The following is a 22,672-nucleotide window of genomic DNA, read 5'->3' as shown; positions in this document are numbered from 1 at the left end:
CTGAGTGGCTGGGGGAGGGGGTTCCAAAGACCCTCAAGTTCGCCTCCGGCTTTTTTTTTTTTTTTTTTTTTGCATTCACGTCACCAAAGGGTTAAACTGCTGGGCTCCAACCCCCCCCCCCTCCGGGCCGCTCCACTCCCCCCTCCCCTTTTTTGTCTCTCCCCCCCCTCCCCTCCAGCACGTCGCTAGGAGGTCATCAAGCGCTCTGTCCAGTCCCCGTTCGCAAGCCCCTCTGCTTCCCGCCCATCGGACCCGTGGCTGCTTACGAAGAGGTGTGCGCTCACCGAGGGGCGTGTTCCAGCACTGGGAGACGCCGAGCGCCCCTGGGTTAGACCTCAGAGCGGAGCCAGCCATGGAGCAGGGCGGGGGAAAGTTTGGCATCCTGCAAGGGGTCGTCGAACTGGAGTGGGCGGGGCGCCCGAGGGTACTTTAGCCCTCTGAGCTCCCGGGTGCTAACTGCACAGACCTGAGGAGGTGTGCGGCCATGGACAGCGGAGCTGCCGCGGCCCAGGGCACTGACCCGCCTCAGGATGGAGAGCAGCCCGCGGAGTCTCCAGAGCCGCCGCCGCCGTGGCCGCCGCCGCCGCAGCAGCCGCCGCCGCCGCGGGCTCCTCCGCTGCTCCACGCGCCTTCGCCGGAACCGGTACTGGAGTTCTGTCCACAGCCTGTTCCGGAGCCCTGTCCGAGAGCGACCCCAGAACCAGCCCCAGAACTCGACACTGAAACGGTCCCAGAACCAGATACAGAACCGGCCCTCAAGCCAGCTCCAGAACCAGCCTCAGAACTCGATACGGAACCGATCTTAGAACCAGCCACGGAACCGGCCCCCGAGCGGGCTCCGGAACCAGCCCCAGAACCAGCCACAGAACCAGCCACAGAACCGGCCTCTGAGCCGGCCCCAGTACCAGCCACAGAACCAGCCACAGAGTCCTGCCCTGACCCGGCTCCAGAGTCCCGTCCGGAGCCGAGCCCAGCACCACGTCTATTGCAGTGTCCAGTGGTAGCTCCAGAGAGGGGTCCAAAGACATCATCGCCCCGAACGCCAGTGCTGTTCTCCAGTATCAAGGTAAGAAAAAGACCCCCTGGGGCGGGGGGAAAAGAAGTAAAATGAGGCCGAAAGGCTACCGAGCTTGTGGGACTCTGTACCCGAAGCATCCCATTTGGCTGCTGCCACTGACTGGCAAAGATGCGCGGAGAGATGAAGAGGTGGGGGATCGAGGGGCAGTGGGAAATGGTTGGGAGGCGGGAAGCAACATGTGGAAGTGAGAGTGGGCTCGCTGGGGCTAAAAACTGGGGTGACTGCACGGATTGGGAGTCAGAGCAGTTTTCCCCATGGGGAGAAGTGGCAGTGCAGTGAGCGCCTATATCTTGAAAAAGAGGAGGAAGACGTCCCCAGGGAGCGCAAGAGACCTAGAGAAGTATTTCGGGCTGGCCCTGGGTACACAGCGATGGGACTGAGTGGTGGGGATGGCGGAGGGGGGGGACAGACCTCTTAGCCGCGGTCACTACCGCAGAGGCCCAAGCTGCGGAGCCGCAGTCGTCAGCTTGGCCCCCTCCCTGACACTGGGGAGGGGGTCATTAGTGGGGGCGCAACTGGCGGCGCTCCAAGGAGGTGCCCTGCGCCTCTGTTGGCTGCTGGGAGCTTGTACTCCGGGTGGGGATGAGGGGATGGGCGGCGCCCACGCGCACTGCAGGGAAAGGGCAGGGTTCACTGGGGAGGAGGGGGAGAGCATGCGTGTGTCGAAGCCACCATTCCATCTGTCTGCAGGATTTCCAGGCAGGTAGGTGATATGGTGATGGGCCGCGTCACAAGCGGGCGACTGGCATCCCGCACTGGGGCCAGTTGAAATGGTACAGGAGTCCCGGCTTAGAGACACCAAAATAGGACTTGGTATTTGAGAGCGTGTGAATGGAAATCCTCATCTCTTCCAGTCTTCAGAGATGCCTTCCTAAACGTTGCACTTAGCCTGGAGAAGACGAGTGGAGGATCCTCGCGCACCCGCGGTGGTGGGGGGAGGAGGAAGGTTTTCTGTGTTCCCCTTGGACCCCCGAAACCCCGTTGGCTCTTTGGCAGGAATCTGTTTGTCTTTCTTGCTTTCTCTGTACTCCCCCTACTCTTCCTTTCCCCTAAACTTCGTTCCATGAGACTGTGAATATCATGATAACGTATAGATACACATTGATTTAGCTTCCGCTGCAGGAAAAAAAAAAAAAAACACGAAACAAAATGCAGAAACAAATAACATACCACACCAACAATACCCGTCCATCCTGCTGCCTAGCAGGGCGTAGGGACACGACTCTGGAATCCTTCTGCTGTGGAGCGCACACTTGTAGAATGTAGGGGAAGGGGGCAGAACTTGGCATCGCGAAATGGAAATGGGAGCGCTGGTTGCTTCCTGAGTTATGAGTAGGAAGGCTTGAGTTTGCAAAATAACTGCAATGATAAATGATTGAATAAGAGGAAGCCTAAAGCGAAAAGTTTCACAGGGTGAAAAAAAGTGCAGAGGCTAAAAAATAGATAAAATAGGACTGTAGGAGACTAAGACAAGTTGTTGTTTTTTTAAATTTTTTTTAACATTTATTTATTTTTGAGACAGAGAGAGACAGCATGAATGGGGGAGGGTCAGAGAGAGGGAGACACAGAATCTGAAACAGGCTCCAGGTTCTGAGCAGTCAGCACAGAGCCCGACGCGGGGCTCGAACCCAGGGACAGTGAGATCGTGACCTGAGCCGAAGTCGGACGCTTAACCGACTGAGCCACCCAGGTGCCCCAGTTGTTTTTTTTTTTTAAATCCAACAACCCGGCTCTCTCCAGGGGGGTGGCTCTCCTCCTCCCTGCAGCAACCTCAGGAAAGGAAATGGCAGTGTAGCAAGACACCAGAGATCACCCTAACCTGGGACTTGCTCCTGTCATTTTGGGAAAGTTTGCAATGAAGCCGATGGGAGGGAGACCAGCAGGGACCACCTAACCTATGGCCTTCTTAAGTGAGATTTGGGGAACCTGGCTCTGAAACCAACACCTGGGGACTTAATTACCGGGATGTCCAGCAAATATATGGCCTCTTTGGCCTCTGGTAGACTGACTAGAGGCCAGGAGCTCTAGGGATGAGCCCCATGACAGGGGAAAAACATGTCCCACGAGCTTAACAGGAAAAATGTCTGTTGCCAGACAGATAAGGAGGATCAAGGTAAGGGGAATCAGGTTAGCTTCCTCTACAGAGTGCCCTCTCAGATGTGCTGGGTGACTGACCCATAGGCATTTGGCAGCCCTGGCAGGGGACCAGGGCCTTCCTCCCCCGACCAAGGTTTGACTTTGTCCTCCGTAGAGTTAGTCATTTGTCCAGTCATTTATCTTTTAGGATTGGGTTAAGAACCCTGACTATCCGCTAAGAGGGCCATGTAGATGAACCTATCAGTGGCTCTAGATGATTTTGAAGGATGCAAAGGATCTGGGTATATGTTCAGATCCCTGGGAGCCAAAGCCTCTTCAACCCCCTAGGTGTTGCTATGCAATTGCTCTCTGGCTGGGAACATCTGATCTTCAGTGATAGGACCGTTCTCTGCTGCATCCTCCTCAGGCAAATAGCACCCACAACCAGCTGACTTGCATCTTAACTTTCAAGGCAAACAGGTTGCCATCTTACCTGAGGAGGTGTTGTTCTCAGACACTGCCTCCTTGAGGCAAACTTGGGGAAACACACACACACACACACACACACACACACTCAGAGATCATAACAAAATACAGCTCTTATCATAAAATGAGATCCTACCTGGCAAGGCACAGTCAGTACCAGTAGCATGGAACTAACCTGATAAGTCAAAGGATTAAATGAGCAAAACAAAGTGTTTGAATGTGACTGCAGGTTTCTCCCAGATAATTTTGCTGACTGGTATTGCAGAAGGAAAGAAAGAAAAAGAAAGAAAGAAAGAAAGAAAGAAAGAAAGAAAGAAAGAAGAAAAGTCAACATCTTCCAGTTTGGAGTCTGCTCTTTTCAGGTTTCAGAACCTGTTGGTTGCAAATCCATGCCAATCATGAGGGTAGAGACTGAGAAAAGGAGGCTCATGTGTCTTTCCAAATAGATACCAGGATAACATAATCTTATGAACCAAACCTGTCTATTTCCTTCCTTTCTAAAATGTTTTGATTTCTAGGAAATGAGCTGTAGTCTCCCACCTGGTGGCAGTAAGTGTAAGTAAGGATGTGTGAATTGGTTCTTTAACAATGCCATGACTCCTTGGGGGGGAGTGGGGCTTAAATGAAGGGTACTGTATTTGTTTCTCTCCCCTCAGTTGTGGTTGAAGAAAGATAGCTTATGTTTTTATTAATTGGGTGTAACTAGCTATGGAATTATAACCATATCATACAGGTGATCAATGAAAATCTGAAAAGAAATACAGTTTTGTGGCCTTTATTTTTTTGGTGGGGGGAAGGGTATGTGCTAATAGATCAATTACCAGTTACCATTACACCCCAAACCATAACAGAGCAGTTTCCTGGTATTTCTTTGCACACACTTTCTTCCAAAGTAGCAAGCATTTGTTTATAGGATATCTGGTAATTCTTACTTAAATACTTTATCATTTTACTTATTTCTGAGCTTCTCAAAGGTAGATACTCTTTCCCTCTCAGTGCCTAGTACAATTCAGCTCTCCCTATTTTTGCTCAGTAAACATTTACTGAAGCTTGAAACCTATCAATTCCATTTCCAGCGAGATGTAGAGACTGTTGCTGTGAATGAATAAAAATGCATTCTCATTGATTTCAGAGTAAGAAGTAAATGATTATTTAAATAGCCTGGAATATAAAATAAATAAATAAATAAATAGCCTGGAATATATAGCCTTTAAAGAAATGCAGTCAGTCTTTCCCTTTTCAGAATGGATGTTAGAGCCATAATTAACAAGCAAATTACCAACAATTAAAAAAAAATGTTTGGAAAGTGTCCTTATCCCTTGCAGTCCCAGCAGCAGCAGACTAATGATGATGTAGTGGGTTTCAGGGGTAATATATTTTTTCCTAAGTGAATAGAATAACTGCAATGACTATAAACAGCTTTGGGATTGTAGGATCGAATGTTTAACCTGTTGAAGGTCAAGATGAAATTATTTTCTTTCCTTTTTAGGCTCTTTCCCCCCTCTTTGCCAGGTTTTGATGAAACTATCTGATTTATTTGGTATATTCTGAGAGCTCCTGAGCATTTGTGGCAGTATGTTCTAAAAAAGATAATGAGATATTTGGTCAGTGGTCTTTCCTGAGAATACAATTCTTATGTGTTTATTAAAAATCTCTGACTGGGGCTTCTGCACATCTGCAGCCCAAAAGGAAAGGCTGATCCATTTCCCAAAGTGCTCCCAAGGAAAAGAGGAAAATCCATAGAGGCCAGGAAGCCATTCAGGGATATTATAATAAGGATTAGATAATCCTGCTAGTATGGCCCTTTACAGTTTGCAGAATGCTTTCTTCTGCATTATTAACTCTTATTTCCCTGAAGAAGGCAGCAGGGTGGGAGAAGGGAAAAATAAAACTTGACACCTAATATAATTATTAATTTATCTAATGTGGATTTTTGAAAGTATCCAAAATAGGGCTTTCTGTGACACATAAGAGCCTCATTTGTCTAAGAAGAATCTTTAAGCTGACATTCCATCAGCCTGGAATTTGTTCAAAGCAGCAATTGCTGTTCCCAGTCTGATGCTCCCAGCGGGGGCCACCCTAGAAGAGGAGCCTGAGAAGGAAGGATAAGAGGCACAAAACCCTGAACCTATTATTCCCAAAGAAGACCTTTTTCTGGAAAGAAAATAAATAGAAATTCTGCTAAGGATAGGGTGCCCAACCTTTCCAAAGACTGCTGACTGTAATTCCCTCTACGGAAAAAAAAAAATTATTTCAAGGATTAAAAAAAGAAAGCATCCATTCCTAAAGGGAGATGCCCCACCCTCACCAAAGCAAATAAACCTTATTCTCAAAATAGAAAAACAAATGTACGAATTAAAAAAGAAGAAGAAGAAAAGAACAGTGACCCCAGATAATGAAACTTATCCCTCCCCTAAAAATTATTTTAAGAAAAAAAAGAAATTCTAAAGGGAGGTGTTCCTCACTCTCATCAAAACCCATGAAACTTATGTCCCCAAGAGGAAAATTAAAGAGAAAAAGAGAGAAATCACCTCAAGGTAAACAGTATTTCTAACCTTTAAAAAAATCATGAAATTTATAAACTTTATTTCCACCTCACTTCTCATGCTGAGCCCCTTGCAAAAGTTATGGGGGCAAAAATAAATCTCCCAAAGGGTAGGTATACCAGTCTCACCAAATCTCCCTAACGTTATTTCTTCCAATTACATGAAATGTCCAGAATAGGCAAATTCTTAGAGACTGAAAGTAGATTAGTGGTAGCCTGCGGGTTGGGGTAAGAGGAAGAGGGGAAGTGTGGGTATGGCTAAAGGGTACAGGGTTTCTTTGGAAGGATGATAAAAATCTTCTGAAATTAGATAGCAGTGATGATTGCATGACTCTGTGAATATGCTAAAAAACACTCACTCTGTACACTTGAAAATGGTGAATTGTTACGTTTCTCAGGATCCACATAAGAGTGAAACCATATGGTATCTGTCTTTCTCTGTATGGCTTATTTCACTTAGCATCACACTCTCCAGTTCCATCCACGTTGCTACAAAAGGCCATATTTCATTCTTTCTCATTGCCACGTAGTATTCCATTGTGTATATAAACCACAATTTCTTTATCCATTCATCAGTTGATGGACATTTAGGCTGTTTCCATAATTTGGCTATTGTTGAGAGTGCTGCTATAAACATTGGGGTACAAGTGCCCCTATGCATCAGTACTCCTGTATCCCTTGGATAAATTCCTAGCAGTGCTATTGCTGGGTCATAGGGTAGGTCTATTTTTAATTTTCTGAGGAACCTCCACACTGCTTTCCAGAGCGGCTGCACCAATTTGCATTCCCACCAACAGTGCAAGAGGGTTCCCGTCTCTCCACATCCTCTCCAGCATCTATAGTCTCCTGATTTCTTCATTTTGGCCACTCTGACTGGAGAGAGCCAAAGCATTAGAGACTGTTAAAAACTGAGAACAAACTGAGGGTTGATGGGGGGTGGGAGGGAGGGCAGGGTGGGTGATGGGTATTGAGGAGGGCACCTTTTGGGATGAGCACTGGGTGTTGTATGGAAACCAATTTGACAGTAAATTTCATATATTAAAAAATAAATAAATAAATAAATAAATTAAAAAAAAGAAAGAAAATGGTGAATTGTGTGATATGTGAATTATATATCAATTTTATTTTTTTTTTAATTTTTTTTCAACGTTTTTTATTTATTTTTGGGACAGAGAGAGACAGAGCATGAACGGGGAAGGGGCAGAGAGAGAGGGAGACACACAGAATTGGAAACAGGCTCCAGGCTCCGAGCCATCAGCCCAGAGCCTGACGCGGGGCTCGAACTCACAGACCGCGAGATCGTGACCTGGCTGAAGTCGGACGCTTAACCGACTGCGCCACCCAGGCGCCCCTATATATCAATTTTAAAAAATAAGTAAAAGGAAGGTCACTCCTCCAGCTGCAACATACTGGACCTACTATCTTCCCACAAATAAACAAAGGAATAAATGAATACATAAGCAAAAAAAGACATTTATCAAAAAGAACTAAAAGGAAGATCCTCTTAAAGGCAGGGCTTCCAACCTCAACAAGGAAAAGAACCTTTATTCACCCCCCAATTTTTTCTCTTTGGGAAAAACAAACAAAAAGGAAGTCTTTTTAAGTGTTGATACTTTCAAAATCATCAAAGTCATAGATGAAACTTAACCAATTCTTCCATCCCAGAAACACACAAACATTTTAACAAACAAAAGAAATATTAAAGGACAGAGTCCCTGATCATACCAAGCATCCTGAATTTTTAATTTCCAGAAAAGGAAAAAAAAGAAAAGAAATAAATCCTTCCCCTGCCAAGGGGAGAAGCCCCATCATCACCAAAGCACATGAACCTATCCTCCAAATACAATTTTAAGATTTAAAAGAAAAATCAATAATGGAAAGGCATGTATGTTGGGTGGGGATAATATTAATGAAATGAAAACGTAATCCTCTTAAAGAGAAGTGCTCCATCTACACAAAGACACATGAACTTTTTTGTCAAGATACAGCAAAAAAATGCAAAATTTTTAAGAAGAAAAATTAAAAAGAAATCCTTCTAGTGGGAGATGATCTGAATTTATTCAAACTCCAAAACTTGATTGTTAATATAGGAAATTTAAAAATTGGAAATATAAATATTTTCAAAAAGAAACCTCCGTTTTAGAGAATAAAAATGCCTCAAAACCCACCAAAGTCCCTGAACATTTTTCTCCAAAAAAATTAAATAAGTAAAAAATTAAAAAAAAAAAAAGAGAGCAAAAGAGAGACCAAAGGGGAGGCGGAAGGAGAGGGAGCAAGGGGGAGGAAAGGAAGGGGTAAAGAGGGAGGGAATGAGATGCAGAAGAAAATAAATTAAGAGATAATTTTTAAAAGAAAGAAATTTTCCTCAGGAAAGGTGCACCAGTTCTTTATTGTCCATAAAGTGTATTATTCCTGATGATCAACCCACTCTACCTCCCACAAAAAGGAGAAAAAAAGAAAACCTCACAAAATCTTTCTAAAGTTTATTCAAGGGGAGATGCCCCCAACCCCACCCAAACCCAGGGACCTTATTTATATTCCAGCCTTCAAGTATTTTTTAATGAAATAAAAGAAAAAGGAAGTATTTTACAGAAAGGTGCTCCCAATCTTATTTCTTCCAAATAAATTGTTCATTTTACAGAAAATGAAAGAAAGGAAACCCCCTTGAGGAGGGCTTCCAACCTCTCTAAAACCAGTGGCCCTTATAGTTTCTCCCTACAAAACTTAGATTTATAAAAATGGAAATCCTCCAAACCTAAAGATGTGTGCTCCCACAACCCAACCAAAAGCAAGGGATTTTTTTTACCCAGAGATTTTTTAAAAGGAAAATCCGCCCATCATAAAAGAAGCTTTCAACTTCACTAAAATCAATAGACCTTATTCCTCTCCACATCCACAAGGAAAACAAAACCAGAAAAGAACTGTAAGAGAAAAAGAAATTCTCCTAACCTTAGGCAAATTGGCCATAATCTCACCAACATCGTTAAACTTTATTCCCCTAAAGAGAAAGAGGGGAGAGAAAAGCCTGTCTTTTAGGAAAAAGTGCTCTCCACACCTACCCCACTCTAAAGACTAGGAAAGTTATACAAAGAAAGGGTAATATCATTCTAGAACCATGCCAATGAACCTTAAATTGAGAACCTGAAGATGAAGGGTAGTAAATGCTTAATCCCCAGCTGGTTTCCCTCTGCTCCAACTCCAGCCCATTTCTGGTTACCTTCCCCATCAGCCAGTCAGGCTGTGCACTCCAGAAAGGCAAACTCTGCCCATGGAAAATAGAATTAGGAGGGAGGCAAACCATAAGAGACTCTTAAATATAGAGAAAAAACTGAGGGTTGATGGGAAGGGGCGGGGGAGAGGAAATTGGGTGATGGGCATTGAGGAGGGCACTTGTTGGGATGAGCACTGGGTGTTGTATGTAAGCAATGAATCATGGGGATCCACTCCCAAAGTCAAGAACGCACTGTATACACTGTATGTTAGCTAACGACAATAACGACAATAATTTATATATATATATATATATATATATATATATATATATATATCAGGTTCTGTGCTGACAGGGTGGAGCTTGATTAAGATTCTCTCTCTCTCTCTCTCTCTCTCTCTCTCTCCTCTTTCTCTCTCTCTCTTGCCCTCTCCCTTTCTCCCTCTCTCTGCTTCTCCCCTGCTTGTGTTCTCTTTCTCTCTCAAAAATAAATAAATAAACTTAAAAATTTAAAAAAACTTCCAAAATGTAAATAAAAATTATGCAGCACCCCATCACTCAAGATGAAGTATCAAGAGATAATTAATATTTTGTTGTTTTCCATTTATTTTCTCTGAATATATGCTTATATATCTTATAGTCTACAGTAGTAAGACTTTAGGGAAATGTACAATTGTGTCTCAGGCTCTCCTCCTCCCCCTACCCGTTACCTCCCTGACTTAATTATTAGATCATGTGCTGCGTTGTTCTACATTGTATTTAGGAAACAATTGTTAATTTTAGCTTAAAGTTTATCTAGTCGAACACCTGTATGATCTGATTGATAAACATAAGCTGAAAACATAACTGGTCAGAGACGTGATTGCAATGTAAAGCAATGAAAGTACACACTTTATGTAGACAAAACTTGTGTCTACACTAACGAATGTTGCATATACAATTGGCAGTGTGATCTCACATTTACTTACTGCACTTTCTATGACATCCAGATTTCATTTGTCCTGATAGCTTTTGTGATTTGGACTTGAAGAAGGAGACCCTAAGCAAAATCCACCCTCTTCCCACTGTTAAATTCCCAAAAAGAAAATCTAAGTTTAAATTTCTGAGACTCAGTTGGGTCACTTTTCACCATATGCAAAAATGTACTAATGGCTTTGTCTCTTTAACACACAGTTACCATCCATGCTCTTTCAGGTTGCTCTTACCCAGAAGGGAAATACTTTCCTGTGAGGACATTACCAACAATTATGAGGGGATAGAATATTCATTCAGCTTTCATTAGCCAACTGTGGTAGAAAATTGAGTGAGTTAATAAACCATATACAATCCAACCAAGGTTGAATCAGTAATTTAACAGGCAAGTATAATGTGGTATTGAGTAAGATCAGAGTCTTCAGCCTCTTCTGTAGCACTTAGAGATTTTCATCTTCCAAAGCATTTCAGGCATTTGTTGGTTAAGCCTTTTTCCTTAAAGAGCCTTATAAAAGAGATTTCCGACCCTGAGGACAGTGATTCCCACCCTCTTGTTTTCCTCCTAGCACAGGGCATGGCACATGTTACCAGGGGATTCTGAAAGATAAGCGTGATGCTCCAACCCAGAGTTTTGCTGAATTCTTCTGAAACAAGAGGCAGTGGGCATGAAGAATGAGCCTGCCCCTGCCTCCAGGAGTAGGAGGGCGATGGAAGCACTGCTTGCAGGCTCAACTAAGAAATTCAAGAATCCTGGATGTTCATTCATTTGCCCTCTCCTGCAGCTAATGTCTTTACCTGGGATTTTGCAGTTTGAGACAGGAAATGAAAGGTACCCACTGAGTACAAACAAAATTGTTAATCTCCTTGGCTATGAGTAGAGACACTTGAAACCAGGAGAGTTTTTATGAACTTGGGCTCTGTCAGTTGAGTCCCCCACTCTCCTGAATCCAGCTCCAACATCACAGCACCATCCTCTGAACCCCACCTATAACAGTAGTCCCTGCTTACTTTAATTGTTAATTTTCCTTCAATAAGTGTCATTTGCATTTATTATGTACCTTGAACATACTATTTCATGGCTTATTTACATCACCACGTGTGTCCCTTCCAGTATAAAAGAAAAATGTGATGTAGCTTTATTAAAACAGCTAAGCATAAACAGCAAAGAGTAAAGTAAATCAAGCTACAAAACAAGATTATTGATTTCAGAAAATTAACAAGTTTGTGCCTTCTCACTAACCTCAATTAATGCTTACTGTGACTGTTTCCGTCCTGTCAGGCTTCAGTGGAACATAACTTTTCTCTTACTCAGAATTTGGATATTGCTGTCCCTTTCTCACTCCTTCACCTTACTCTGCTTGACTGTCAAGACAATTAAAATGATAATTTTGGCATTGCCATGGTCTCTTTTGCTTTAATTTACTCAACTTGCTGACTAGACCTCCAGGGCATTTTTTTAAAAAAATTTTTTGGTTTCACGCGGAATCAAAGCACCCATTTAGTGGCTCACTTGATGGTTTTGTTAGTATATTGCTTTTCACTGGTGAGTTGTCTTTCTACAAATTCCTGGAAAAACCTTTTGTTGCCTTTCCATCGTCCCTCATCAGCACTAAATTTTTTGATTCTATGGAATCTATGGAATTCTAATGGAAAAAAAAAACATAGACACTCCCAGGCAGCTTGAAAGTTTGCTTGTTTTTGTTTGTTTGTTTGTTTTTTGTTTGTTTTGTATCCAGTACAGTAAGGCATCATTGTGAACTACACATAGACATATCTGTCAGTTAACTCACTAAATGTTCAATAATCACGTAATTGGTATATAAAATGCTTTATAAGAGGCATCTGGGTGTGGCTCAGTCTGTTGAGCATCCTACTCTTGTTTTCCACTGAGGTTGTGATCTTGCAGTTCGTGGGTTGGAGCCAGCCCCATATGGGTCTCTACCCTGACAGGGTGGAGCCTGCTTGTGATTCTCTCTCTCCTATCTCTTTCAAAAAAAGTAAGTAAATTTAAAAAAAATTTTTTTTAAATATTTTACAGTATGATACATATTTGGAGGATTGTTACATGGGTATTTTAGAGTACTTTACTGATATTTGGGGAAATTAGTTGAGGGTTCCAAGATGAAATGGGAATGCATTATTATTTTTTCAATGTAGAATAATGAAATAAATTTTCCCTATTCAAATTCACTATCCAATAAGCTTTCAGGGGTGGATTAGATTCATATATGAGGGACTACATGATAGAAAATTCATTTTTGGGATATACAGGAAGATGGCTGCATAGGAGGACGCTGGGCTCACAGCGCGTCCTGCTGATCACTGAGATTCCACCTACACCTGCCTAAAGAACCCAGAAAACCGCCAGAGGATTAGCAGAACGGAGTCTCCGGAGCCAAGCGCAGATGAGAGGCCCATGGAAGAGGGTAGGAAGGGCTGCGAGTCGGTGCGCGCTCCACGGCCTGGCGGGAGGGAGCCGGGGCGGAGGGGCAGCTCTCTGGCCAAGCAGAGCCCCCGAGTCTGGCTGGCAAAAGCGGAGGGGCCAGATGGAGTGTGTTCCGACAGCAAGCACGACTTAGCCTCTGGGAGGTCATAAGTTAACAGCTCTGCTCTGAAAGGGGGAAGGCTAGAGGACAAAGGGAGGGAGAGCTGCTGAGCCCCCGGGCAACAGAGCTCAGTTAGGTGGGGAAAAAAGGCGCTCGCCAGCACCATCTCCCTCGCCCATCCCCCAGCCAAAATCCCAAGGGGAACCAGTTCCTGCCAGGGAACTTGCTCCCTCAGTGCAAACACCCAACTGTGTGCTTCTGCGGAGCCAAACCTCCGGCAGCTGGCAGCAGATCTGACTTCCTCCAGCTGCCACATGGCCCCTCCTGAAGTGGATCACCTAAGGAGAAGCAAGCTAAGCCTGCCCCTCCTGCCCCCGTGCACCTTGCCTACACACCCCACACCCCAGCTAATACGCCACATCCCCAGCACCACAAGCCTGGCAGTGTGCAAGTAGCCCAGATGGGCCACGCCACCCCACAGTGAATCCCGCCCCTAAGAGGGGAAGAGAAGGCACACACCAGTCTGACTGTGGCCCCAGCGGTGGGCTGGGGGCAGACATCAGGGCTGACTGTGGCTCCGACCACCAACTCCAGTTATACACAACGGCACAGGGGAAGTGCCCTGCAGGTCCTCACCACTCCAGGCACTATCCAAAATGACCAAACGGAAGAATTCCCCTCAGAAAAATCTCCAGGAAATAACAACAGCTAATGAAATGATCAAAAAGGATTTAAATAATATAACAGAAAGTGAATTTAGAATAATAGTCATAAAATTAATCGCTGGGCTTGAAAACAGTATACAGGACAGCAGAGAATCTCTTGCCACAGAGATCAAGGGACTAAGGAACAGTCCCAAGGAGCTGAAAAACGCTTCAAACGAAATGCAAAACAAAATGGAAACGACAACGACTCGGGTTAAAGAGGCAGAGGAGAGAATAGGTGAACTAGAAGATAAAGTTATGGAAAAAGAGGAAGCTGAGAAAAAGAGAGATAAAAAAAATCCAGGAGTATGAGGGGAAAATTAGAGAACTAGGTGATACGCTAAAAAGAAATAATATATGCATAATTGGTATCCCAGAGGAGGAAGAGAGAGGGAAAGGTGCTGAAGGTATACTTGAAGAAATAATAGCTGAGACCTTCCCTGATCTGGGGAAGGAAAAAGGCATTGAAATCCAAGAGGCACAGAGAACTCCCTTCAGACGTCACTTGAATCGATCTTCTGCACGACATATCATAGTGAAACAGGCAAAATACAAGGATAAAGAGAAAATTCTGAAAGCAGCAAGGGATAAACGTGCCCTCACATATAAAGGGAGACCTATAAGACTCGTGACTGATCTCTCCTTTGAAACTTGGCAGGCCAGAAAGGCTTGGCACGATATCTTCAGTGTGCTAAACAGAAAAAATATGCAGCCGAGAATCCTTTATCCAGCAAGTCTGTCATTTAGAATAGAAGGAGAGATAAAGGTCTTCCCAAATAAACAAAAACTGAAGGAATTTGTCACCACGAAACCAGCCCTACAAGAGATCCTAAGGGGGATCCTGTGAGACAAAGTACCAGAGACATCGCGACAAGCATAAAACATACAGACATCACAATGACTCTAAACCCGTATCCTTCTATAATAACACTGAATGTAAATGGATTAAATGCGCCAACCAAAAGACATAGGGTATCAGAATGGATAAAAAAACAAGACCCATCTATTTGCTGTCTACAAGAGACTCATTTTAGATCTGAGGACACCTTTAGGTTGAGAGTGAGGGGATGGAGAACTATTTATCATGCTCCTGGAAGCCAAAGGAAAGCTGGAGTAGCCATACTTACATCAGACAAACTAGACTTTCAATTAAAGGCTGTAACAAGAGATGAAGAAGGGCATTATATAATAATTACAGGGTCTATCCATCAGGAAGAGCTAACAATTATAAATGTCTATGCGCCGAATACCGGAGCCCCCAAATATATAAAACAATTACTCATAAAATAAGCAACCTTATTGAAAAGAATGTGGTTATTGCAGGGGACTTTAACACTCCACTTACAGAAATGGATAGATCATCTAGACACACGGTCAATAAAGAAACAAGTGTCCTGAATGATACATTGGATCAGATGGACTTGACAGATATATTTAGAACTCTGCATCCCAAAGCAACACAATATACTTTCTTCTTGAGTGCACATGGAACATTCTCCAAGATAGATCATGTACTGGGTCACAAAACAACCCTTCATAAGTTTACAAGAATTGAAATTATACCATGCATACTTTCAGACCACAATGCTATGAAGCTTGAAATCAACCACAGGAAAAAGTCTGGAAAACCTCCAAAAGCATGGAGGTTAAAGAACACCCTACTAACGAATGAGTGGGTCAACCAGGCAATTAGAGAAGAAATTAAAAAATATATGGAAACAAACGAAAATGAAAATACAACAATCCAAACGCTTTGGGATGCAGCGAAGGCAGTCCTGAGAGGAAAATACATTGCAATCCAGGCCTATCTCAAGAAACAAGAAAAATCCCAAATACAAAATCTAACAGCACACCTAAAGGAAATAGAAGCAGAACAGCAAAGGCAGCCTAAACCCAGCAGAAGAAGAGAAATAATAAAGATCAGAGCAGAAATAAACAATATAGAATCTAAAAAAAAAAAAACAAAACGGTAGAGCAGATCAATGAAACCAAGAGTTGGTTTTTTGAAAAAATAAACAAAATTGACAAACCTCTAGCCAGGCTTCTCAAAAAGAAAAGGGAGATGACCCAAACAGATAAAATCATGAATGAAAATGGGATTATTACAACCAATCCCTCAGAGATACAAGCAATTATCAGGGAATACTATGAAAAATTATATGCCCACAAATTGGACAACCTGGAAGAAATGGACAAATTCCTAAACACCCACACTCTTCCAAAACTCAATCAGGAGGAAATAGAAAGCTTGAACAGACCCATAACCAGCGAAGAAATTGAATCGGTTATCAAAAATCTCCCAACAAATAAGAGTCCAGGACCAGATGGCTTCCCAGGGGAGTTCTACCAGACGTTTAAAGCAGAGGTAATACCTATCCTTCTCAAGCTATTCCAAGAAATAGAAAGGGAAGGAAAACTTCCAGACTCATTCTATGAAGCCAGTATTACTTTGATTCCTAAACCAGACAGAGACCCAGTAAAAAAAGAGAACTACAGGCCAATATCTCTGATGAATATGGATGCAAAAATTCTCAATAAGATACTAGTAAATCGAATTCAACAGCATATAAAAAGAATTATTCACCATGATCAAGTGGGATTCATTCCTGGGATGCAGGGCTGGTTCAACATTTGCAAATCGATCAACGTGATACATCACATCAACAAAAAAAAAAGAGAAGAACCATATGATCCTGTCAATCGATGCAGAAAAGGCCTTTGACAAAATCCAGCACCCTTTCTTAATAAAAACCCTTGAGAAAGTCGGGATAGAAGGAACATACTTAAAGATCATAAAAGCCATTTATGAAAAGCCCACAGCTAACATCATCCTCAACGGGGAAAAACTGAGAGCTTTTTCCCTGAGATCAGGAACACGACAGGGATGCCCACTCTCACCGCTGTTGTTTAATATAGTGCTGGAAGTTCTAGCATCAGCAATCAGACAACAAAAGGAAATCAAAGTCATCCAAATTGGCAAAGATGAAGTCAAACTTTCGCTTTTTGCAGATGACATGATATTATACATGGAAAATCCGATAGACTCCACCAAAAGTCTGCTAGAACTGATACATGAATTCAGCAAAGTTTCAGGATACAAAATCAATGTACACAAATCAGTTGCATTCTTATACACTAGCAATGAAGCAACAGAAAGACAAATAAAGAAACTGATCCCATTCACAATTGCACCAAGAAGCATAAAATACCTAGGAATAAATCTAACCAAAGATGTAAAAGATCTGTATGCTGAAAACTATAGAAAGCTTATGAAGGTAATTGAAGAAGATATACAGAAATGGAAAGACATTCCCTTCTCATGGATTGGAAGAATAAATATTGTCAAAATGTCAATACTACCCAAAGCTATCTACACATTCAATGCAATCCCAATCAAAATTGCACCAGCATTCTTCTCGAAACTAGAACAAGCAATCCTAAAATTCATATGGAACCACAAAAGGCCCCGAATAGCCAAAGTAATTTTGAAGAAGAAGACCAAAGCAGGAGGCATCACAATCCCAGACTTTAGCCTCTACTACAAAGCTGTCATCATCAAGACAGCATGGTATTGGCATAAAAACAGACACATAGACCAATGGAATAGAATAGAAACCCCAGAACTAGACCCACAAACGTATGGCCAACTCATCTTTGACAAAGCAGGAAAGAACATCCAATGGAAAAAAAAAAAGCCAAAGTAATTTTGAAGAAGAGGACCAAAGCAGGAGATATCACAATCCCAGACTTTAGCCTCTACTACAAACTGTCATCATCAAGACAGCATGGTATTGGCACAAAAACAGACACATAGACCAATGGAATAGAATAGAAACCCCAGAACTAGACCCACAAACGTATGGCCAACTCATCTTTGACAAAGCACGAAAGAACATCCAATGGAAAAAAGACAGTCTTTTTAACAAATGGTGCTGGGAGAACTGGACAGCAACATGCAGAAGATTGAAACTAGACCACTTTCTCACACCATTCACAAAAATAAACTCAAAATGGATAAAAGACCTGGACGTGAGACAGGAAACCATCAAAACCCTAGAGGAGAAAGAAGGAAAAGACCTCTCTGACCTCAGCCGTAGCAATCTCTTACTCTACACATCCCCAAAGGCAAGGGAATTAAAAGCAAAAGTGAATTACTGGGACCTTATGAAGATAAAAAGCTTCTGCACAGCAAAGGAAACAACCAACAAAAGTAAAAGGCAACCAACGGAATGGGAAAAGATATTTGCAAATGACATATCGGACAAAGGGCTAGTATCCAGAATCTATAAAGAGCTCACCAAACTCCACACCCGAAAAACAAATAACCCACTGAAGAAATGGGCAGAAAACACGAATAGACACTTCTCTAAAGAAGACATCTGGATGGCCAACAGGCACATGAAAAGATGCTCAACGTCGCTCCTTATCAGGGAAATACAAATCAAAATCACACTCAGATATCACCTCACGCCAGTCAGAGTGGCCAAAATGAAGAAATCAGGAGACTATAGATGCTGGTGAGGATGTGGAGAAACGGGAACCCTCTTGCACTGTTGGTGGGAATGCAAATTGGTGCAGCCGCTCTGGGAAGCAGTGTGGAGGTTCCTCAGAAAATTAAAAATAGACCTACCCTATGACCCAGCAATAGCACTGCTAGGAATTTATCCAAGGGATACAGGAGTACTGATGCCTAGGGGCACTTGTACCCCAATGTTTATAGCAGCACTCTCAACAATAGCCAAATTATGGAAAGAGTCTAAATGTCCATCAACTGATGAATGGATAAAGAAATTGTGGTTTATATACACAATGGAGTACTACGTGGCAATGAGAAAGAATGACATATGGCCCTTTGTAGCAACGTGGATGGAACTGGAGAGTGTGATGCTAAGTGAAATAAGCCATACAGAGAAAGACAGATACCGTATGGTTTCACTCTTATGTGGATCCTGAGAAACTTAACAGAAACCCATGGGGGAGGGGAAGGAAAAAAAAAAGAGGTTAGAGTGGGAGAGAGCCAAAGCATAAGAGACTCTTAAAAACTGAGAACAAACTGAGAGTTGATTGGGGGTGGGAGGGAGGGGAGGTTGGGTGATGGGTATTGAGGAGGGCACCTTTTGGGATGAGCACTGGGTGGTGTATGGAAACCAATTTGACAATAAACTTCATATATTGAAAAGAAAAAGAAAATTCATTTTTATTGAAGAAATTTAGGGGAAAAAATAAAGCTGTTTGAGGTAAGTGGGAACAATATATCCTCCTCAAGCCTAGAGAAAATCAGAGTTAAATTAAGTAGTGACAGTATCAAGTAGAAGTGAGGTTATCCCTAAATTGGGCAGGTGAGGCCAAGGTCTACAGACAGAAGAATGAGGCCCTGTACAGTATCTGGAGTTGGAAAAAATGGCCATTCTAATAGAATCATAAAGACTGAAATAATATGGAAAATAACGTGGATGGCAAAGTCCTATTAGAACTTTGAAGGAAACTGACAAAATTGTGTATATTATCCAAATGATGAGATACAACCATTGGAGGGCTGTTGACTAGCAAAATAACATGGCTGAAGCAGAGGATTGGCTGATGGGTATATACTTAAAAACTAACTTCCAATTTCTTTGTATGCCAAATTCCAAATTAAACTTCTAAAGCTAAAAGTGAAAGAAAAGTATTACATTATCTAGTGCCCTTTTTCTATTGTTTTGGGCTTTCTTTGACCCACACTATACTTTTGTAAGCATCTGGTCGGCTTTCTCTATGATATATTTTTTTTCTATATCACAGAGTTTTGTACAGGAAAAGTAAGAAGCCAGTATGGAAATCCAGTGAAATCTTTTATCTTCAATGTTGTAGACCCATGGGAAGTTCTAAGAAGGGCCGTTGGGGATCAGCTGTCCTAGTATGTTTATTTATTTATTTTTTGGCCTAGTACGTTTAAAACCTCTTTAGCAATAGAATCTTTTTAATGTTTTTTCTCAATAAAAGTTTAAATGAAAGCCTAATATTTAATATAAATACAAGAAGTATTTCATTAGTCCTTTCCTTTTATGCTAAAATGGGTTTGTAACTGATGTACCTTTCTAATTATTTATTTTAAGCTAAGAGGAGGGGTGTCTGGGTGGCTCAGTTGGTTAGGCATCCGACTTCAGCCCTGGTCATGATCCCACCCTTCATGGGTTCAAGCCCCGTGTAGGGCTCTGTACTGAGAGCCTGAAGCCTGCTTCCAATTTTGTGTCTCCCTCTCCCTCTGCCCCTCCCCTGCTTGCACTCTCTCTGTCTCCCAAAAATAAATAAATATTTAAAAAATTTTAAGCTAAGAAGAAAGCGATTTTGCATTCCCAGTTTATTACTGGCTTCTTAGCAAAGCGCTGGTGATGTAGGAACACATTGAATATGAAAAAGAAGCAAGTCACAGTTTAAAATTTGGCCTAAAATATTCCAGAAATTAATAATATTCTCCTGGAAACATGGCCATTCTGGAAAGTTCCTCCCTCCCCTGACTCCAAGTAAGTGTTACAATAGGCCTCATTGGGGCGCCTGGGTGGCTCAGTCGGTTGGGCGTCCGACTTCGGCTCAGGTCACGATCTCGCGGTCTGTGAGTTCGAGCCCCGCGTCGGGCTCTGGGCTGATGGCTCGGAGCCTGGAGCCTGCTTCCGATTCTGTGTTTCCTTCTCTCTCTGCCCCTCCCCCGTTCATGCTCTGTCTCTCTCTGTCTCAAAAATAAATAAAACGTTAAAAAAATTAAAAAAAAAACCCAATAGGCCTCATTAAGTGGGTTGTCATAATATGCATTGTCTTTGTTTATAGGAACATTTTTATTATGGGGGATTGTGTTCTTGGCCAAGGACACTACACCAAGTGAATTGTAGATATAATTAAAAATATGTAGTAAAAGCTAATATATAACTGTGAGCTTCTGTAATAATTTAAAACAGAAAAATTATTCCAAGTCCTATAAAATAGGCATAAATGTACCATATAGGTTGATTTTGTAAGGGGTCCTAATGTACTATAAAGTGTACATGCAGCACATAAAAGATCCAATTCTACATAAATTTAACCTATTGTTATTATTTATTTAAAATTTACATTCTGCCTGCATCCAGAAAAGGTATGAAGTAGCCTATAAAATTAAACACATATAAAACAGGACAATTAAGCACAAATAAAAACAGGACAAAACCAATTCAAAGCAGTGGTGAATTAGACTTTAAACTAATATATGCTAGTTATAATAAACCCTAATTATACATTTAATTAGCAGTACTTTTGTTAGCTGCCTTTGTTGGTTGAAGAACTTCGGGGAATGATTTGAGTTACTCAGACCTCTTAAAGTTGGTATCCAAGGAAGTTTGAGCTGATGCCTCATTTTTATGTGATACATCTTCCTGTAGCAAGCTGCAGCAACCACAGAATGAAGAACTAAAAGTTGCCAGGATTGTGTTACAGGTGCTAATTAACTGTCCTAGCAAGCTGCGGTTTGGGTTATTTCGGTGTGCTTGCATTTTTCTAATATCATAGGCAGGTATCTGTAAGGCATGTAAGTATGGAACTTCCTCAAATAAAATAGTATTTCAAATAAAATTTCTCAAATAAATCCAAATGGTACTGTGTAGCCAGGGGTTCACTAGTTTGGACTCTTTCTTAGACCGGGAGTTACTTCGCATTGGTTCTAGTTATAATTCCACACTGCATAACTGTGCAATATGGGGCAAATTGCTTAATCTTTCCATGGCTTAGCTTTTGTGTCTTTTAAATGAAGCCAATAATGTGCTGCTGACTCAGCTCAGCCATCTCCTCTAGCAAGTCTTCACTCCCATCTAGGTTAGGTGCCCTTTCTCTGTGCTCCCATAGCACCCTACACAAATTTCTGCTTCTCAATTGCCATATAATATTGAGATTAACAGCTTGTGTATCCCATTAGGTTTATAAGGATAAGGCCCTCAGGGCCCAACATACAGCCTGCCACTCAATAAATTGTGGTGGAACTGCTTTATAAAAATATCATAGAGGTTCATGGAGAAATTAGATCTAAAACACGTATTTTAAGTTTATTATTTTTTTGAGAGAAAGCGAGCACGCAAGTGGGGGAGGGGGGGGAGAGACAGAGAGAGAGAGAATCCAAAACAGGCCCCATACTGTCAGCATGGAGCCTGACATGGGGCTCAAACTCACGAACCACAGGATCATGACCTGAGCCGAAATAAAATCAAGTCAGATGCTTAAACAACTGAGCCACCCAGGCATCCCTAAAACGTATATTAAAAATAAGAAATGTAGGGGCGCCTGGGTGGCGCAGTCGGTTAAGCGTCTGACTTCAGCCAGGTCACGATCTCGCGGTCCGTGAGTTCGAGCCCCGTGTCGGGCCCTGGGCTGATGGCTCGGAGCCTGGAGCCTGTTTCCGACTCTGTGTCTCCCTCTCTCTCTGCCCCTCCCCCGTTCATGCTCTGTCTCTCTCTGTCCCAAAAATAAATAAAAAACGTTGAAAAAAAAATTTTAAAAAAAATAAGAAATGTGCAAATGCTACCTTATTTTCGTATCATTTGTATATGTGCCATGATATTTGCTGCCATCACTTTCTGTATTCAGGTATGCAGAGGAGTTGTGATATAGTCGCCCCTCAATAAAATGGACTTAGCTATTCAAGTGCATTACCAGTAGGTGATAGTAGGCAGGGCTGCCTCATATCCTCCCAGAGGATTGTAATTTTTTCTAACTCATACAGAGGTACCCTACTCATTAGGAGCAGCCCTATATTGATCATGTGGTCTTGAATTATTAGTCTTTGGTCATAAACATAGTTAATTCTGGTGAAAATGAGAATGAGTTATTTAGCCAGTCATTTTAAAAATGCAAATTCCTTAAAACACTCAAGTAGAGCAACACTAAAAAATATCATTCTTAAGTGTAGTATATGGAGAGAAGGGTTAAACATAGCTAGATACCGTTTGGTACCCTTTTCACTATTTTAACTATTAATCAGAATTTAATCTATGTATGGTATTCTTTTCACATTAATTGAAAAGTTCCTGATTCATTACCTTGGTGTCAAATTTC

General features: G+C 42.1%; 1 protein-coding gene across 1 annotated transcript in view; it reads left to right on the top strand.

Moving 5' to 3' along the window:
- The first annotated feature begins 484 nt into the window (after positions 1-484).
- Positions 485-22,672, top strand: part of DGKK (diacylglycerol kinase kappa) — a 191,940-nt gene continuing 169,752 nt past the window's right edge. The window contains exon 1 of the mRNA XM_058713165.1: positions 485-1,066. Within this exon, the coding sequence (XP_058569148.1) occupies positions 485-1,066 (582 nt within the window). The remainder of the gene's footprint in view (positions 1,067-22,672) is intronic.

The sequence above is a fragment of the Neofelis nebulosa genome, chromosome X (genome assembly GCF_028018385.1).
Source record: "Neofelis nebulosa isolate mNeoNeb1 chromosome X, mNeoNeb1.pri, whole genome shotgun sequence".
Classification (NCBI taxonomy): Eukaryota; Metazoa; Chordata; class Mammalia; order Carnivora; family Felidae; genus Neofelis; species Neofelis nebulosa.
This window is presented reverse-complemented; position numbering and strand designations above follow the sequence as displayed.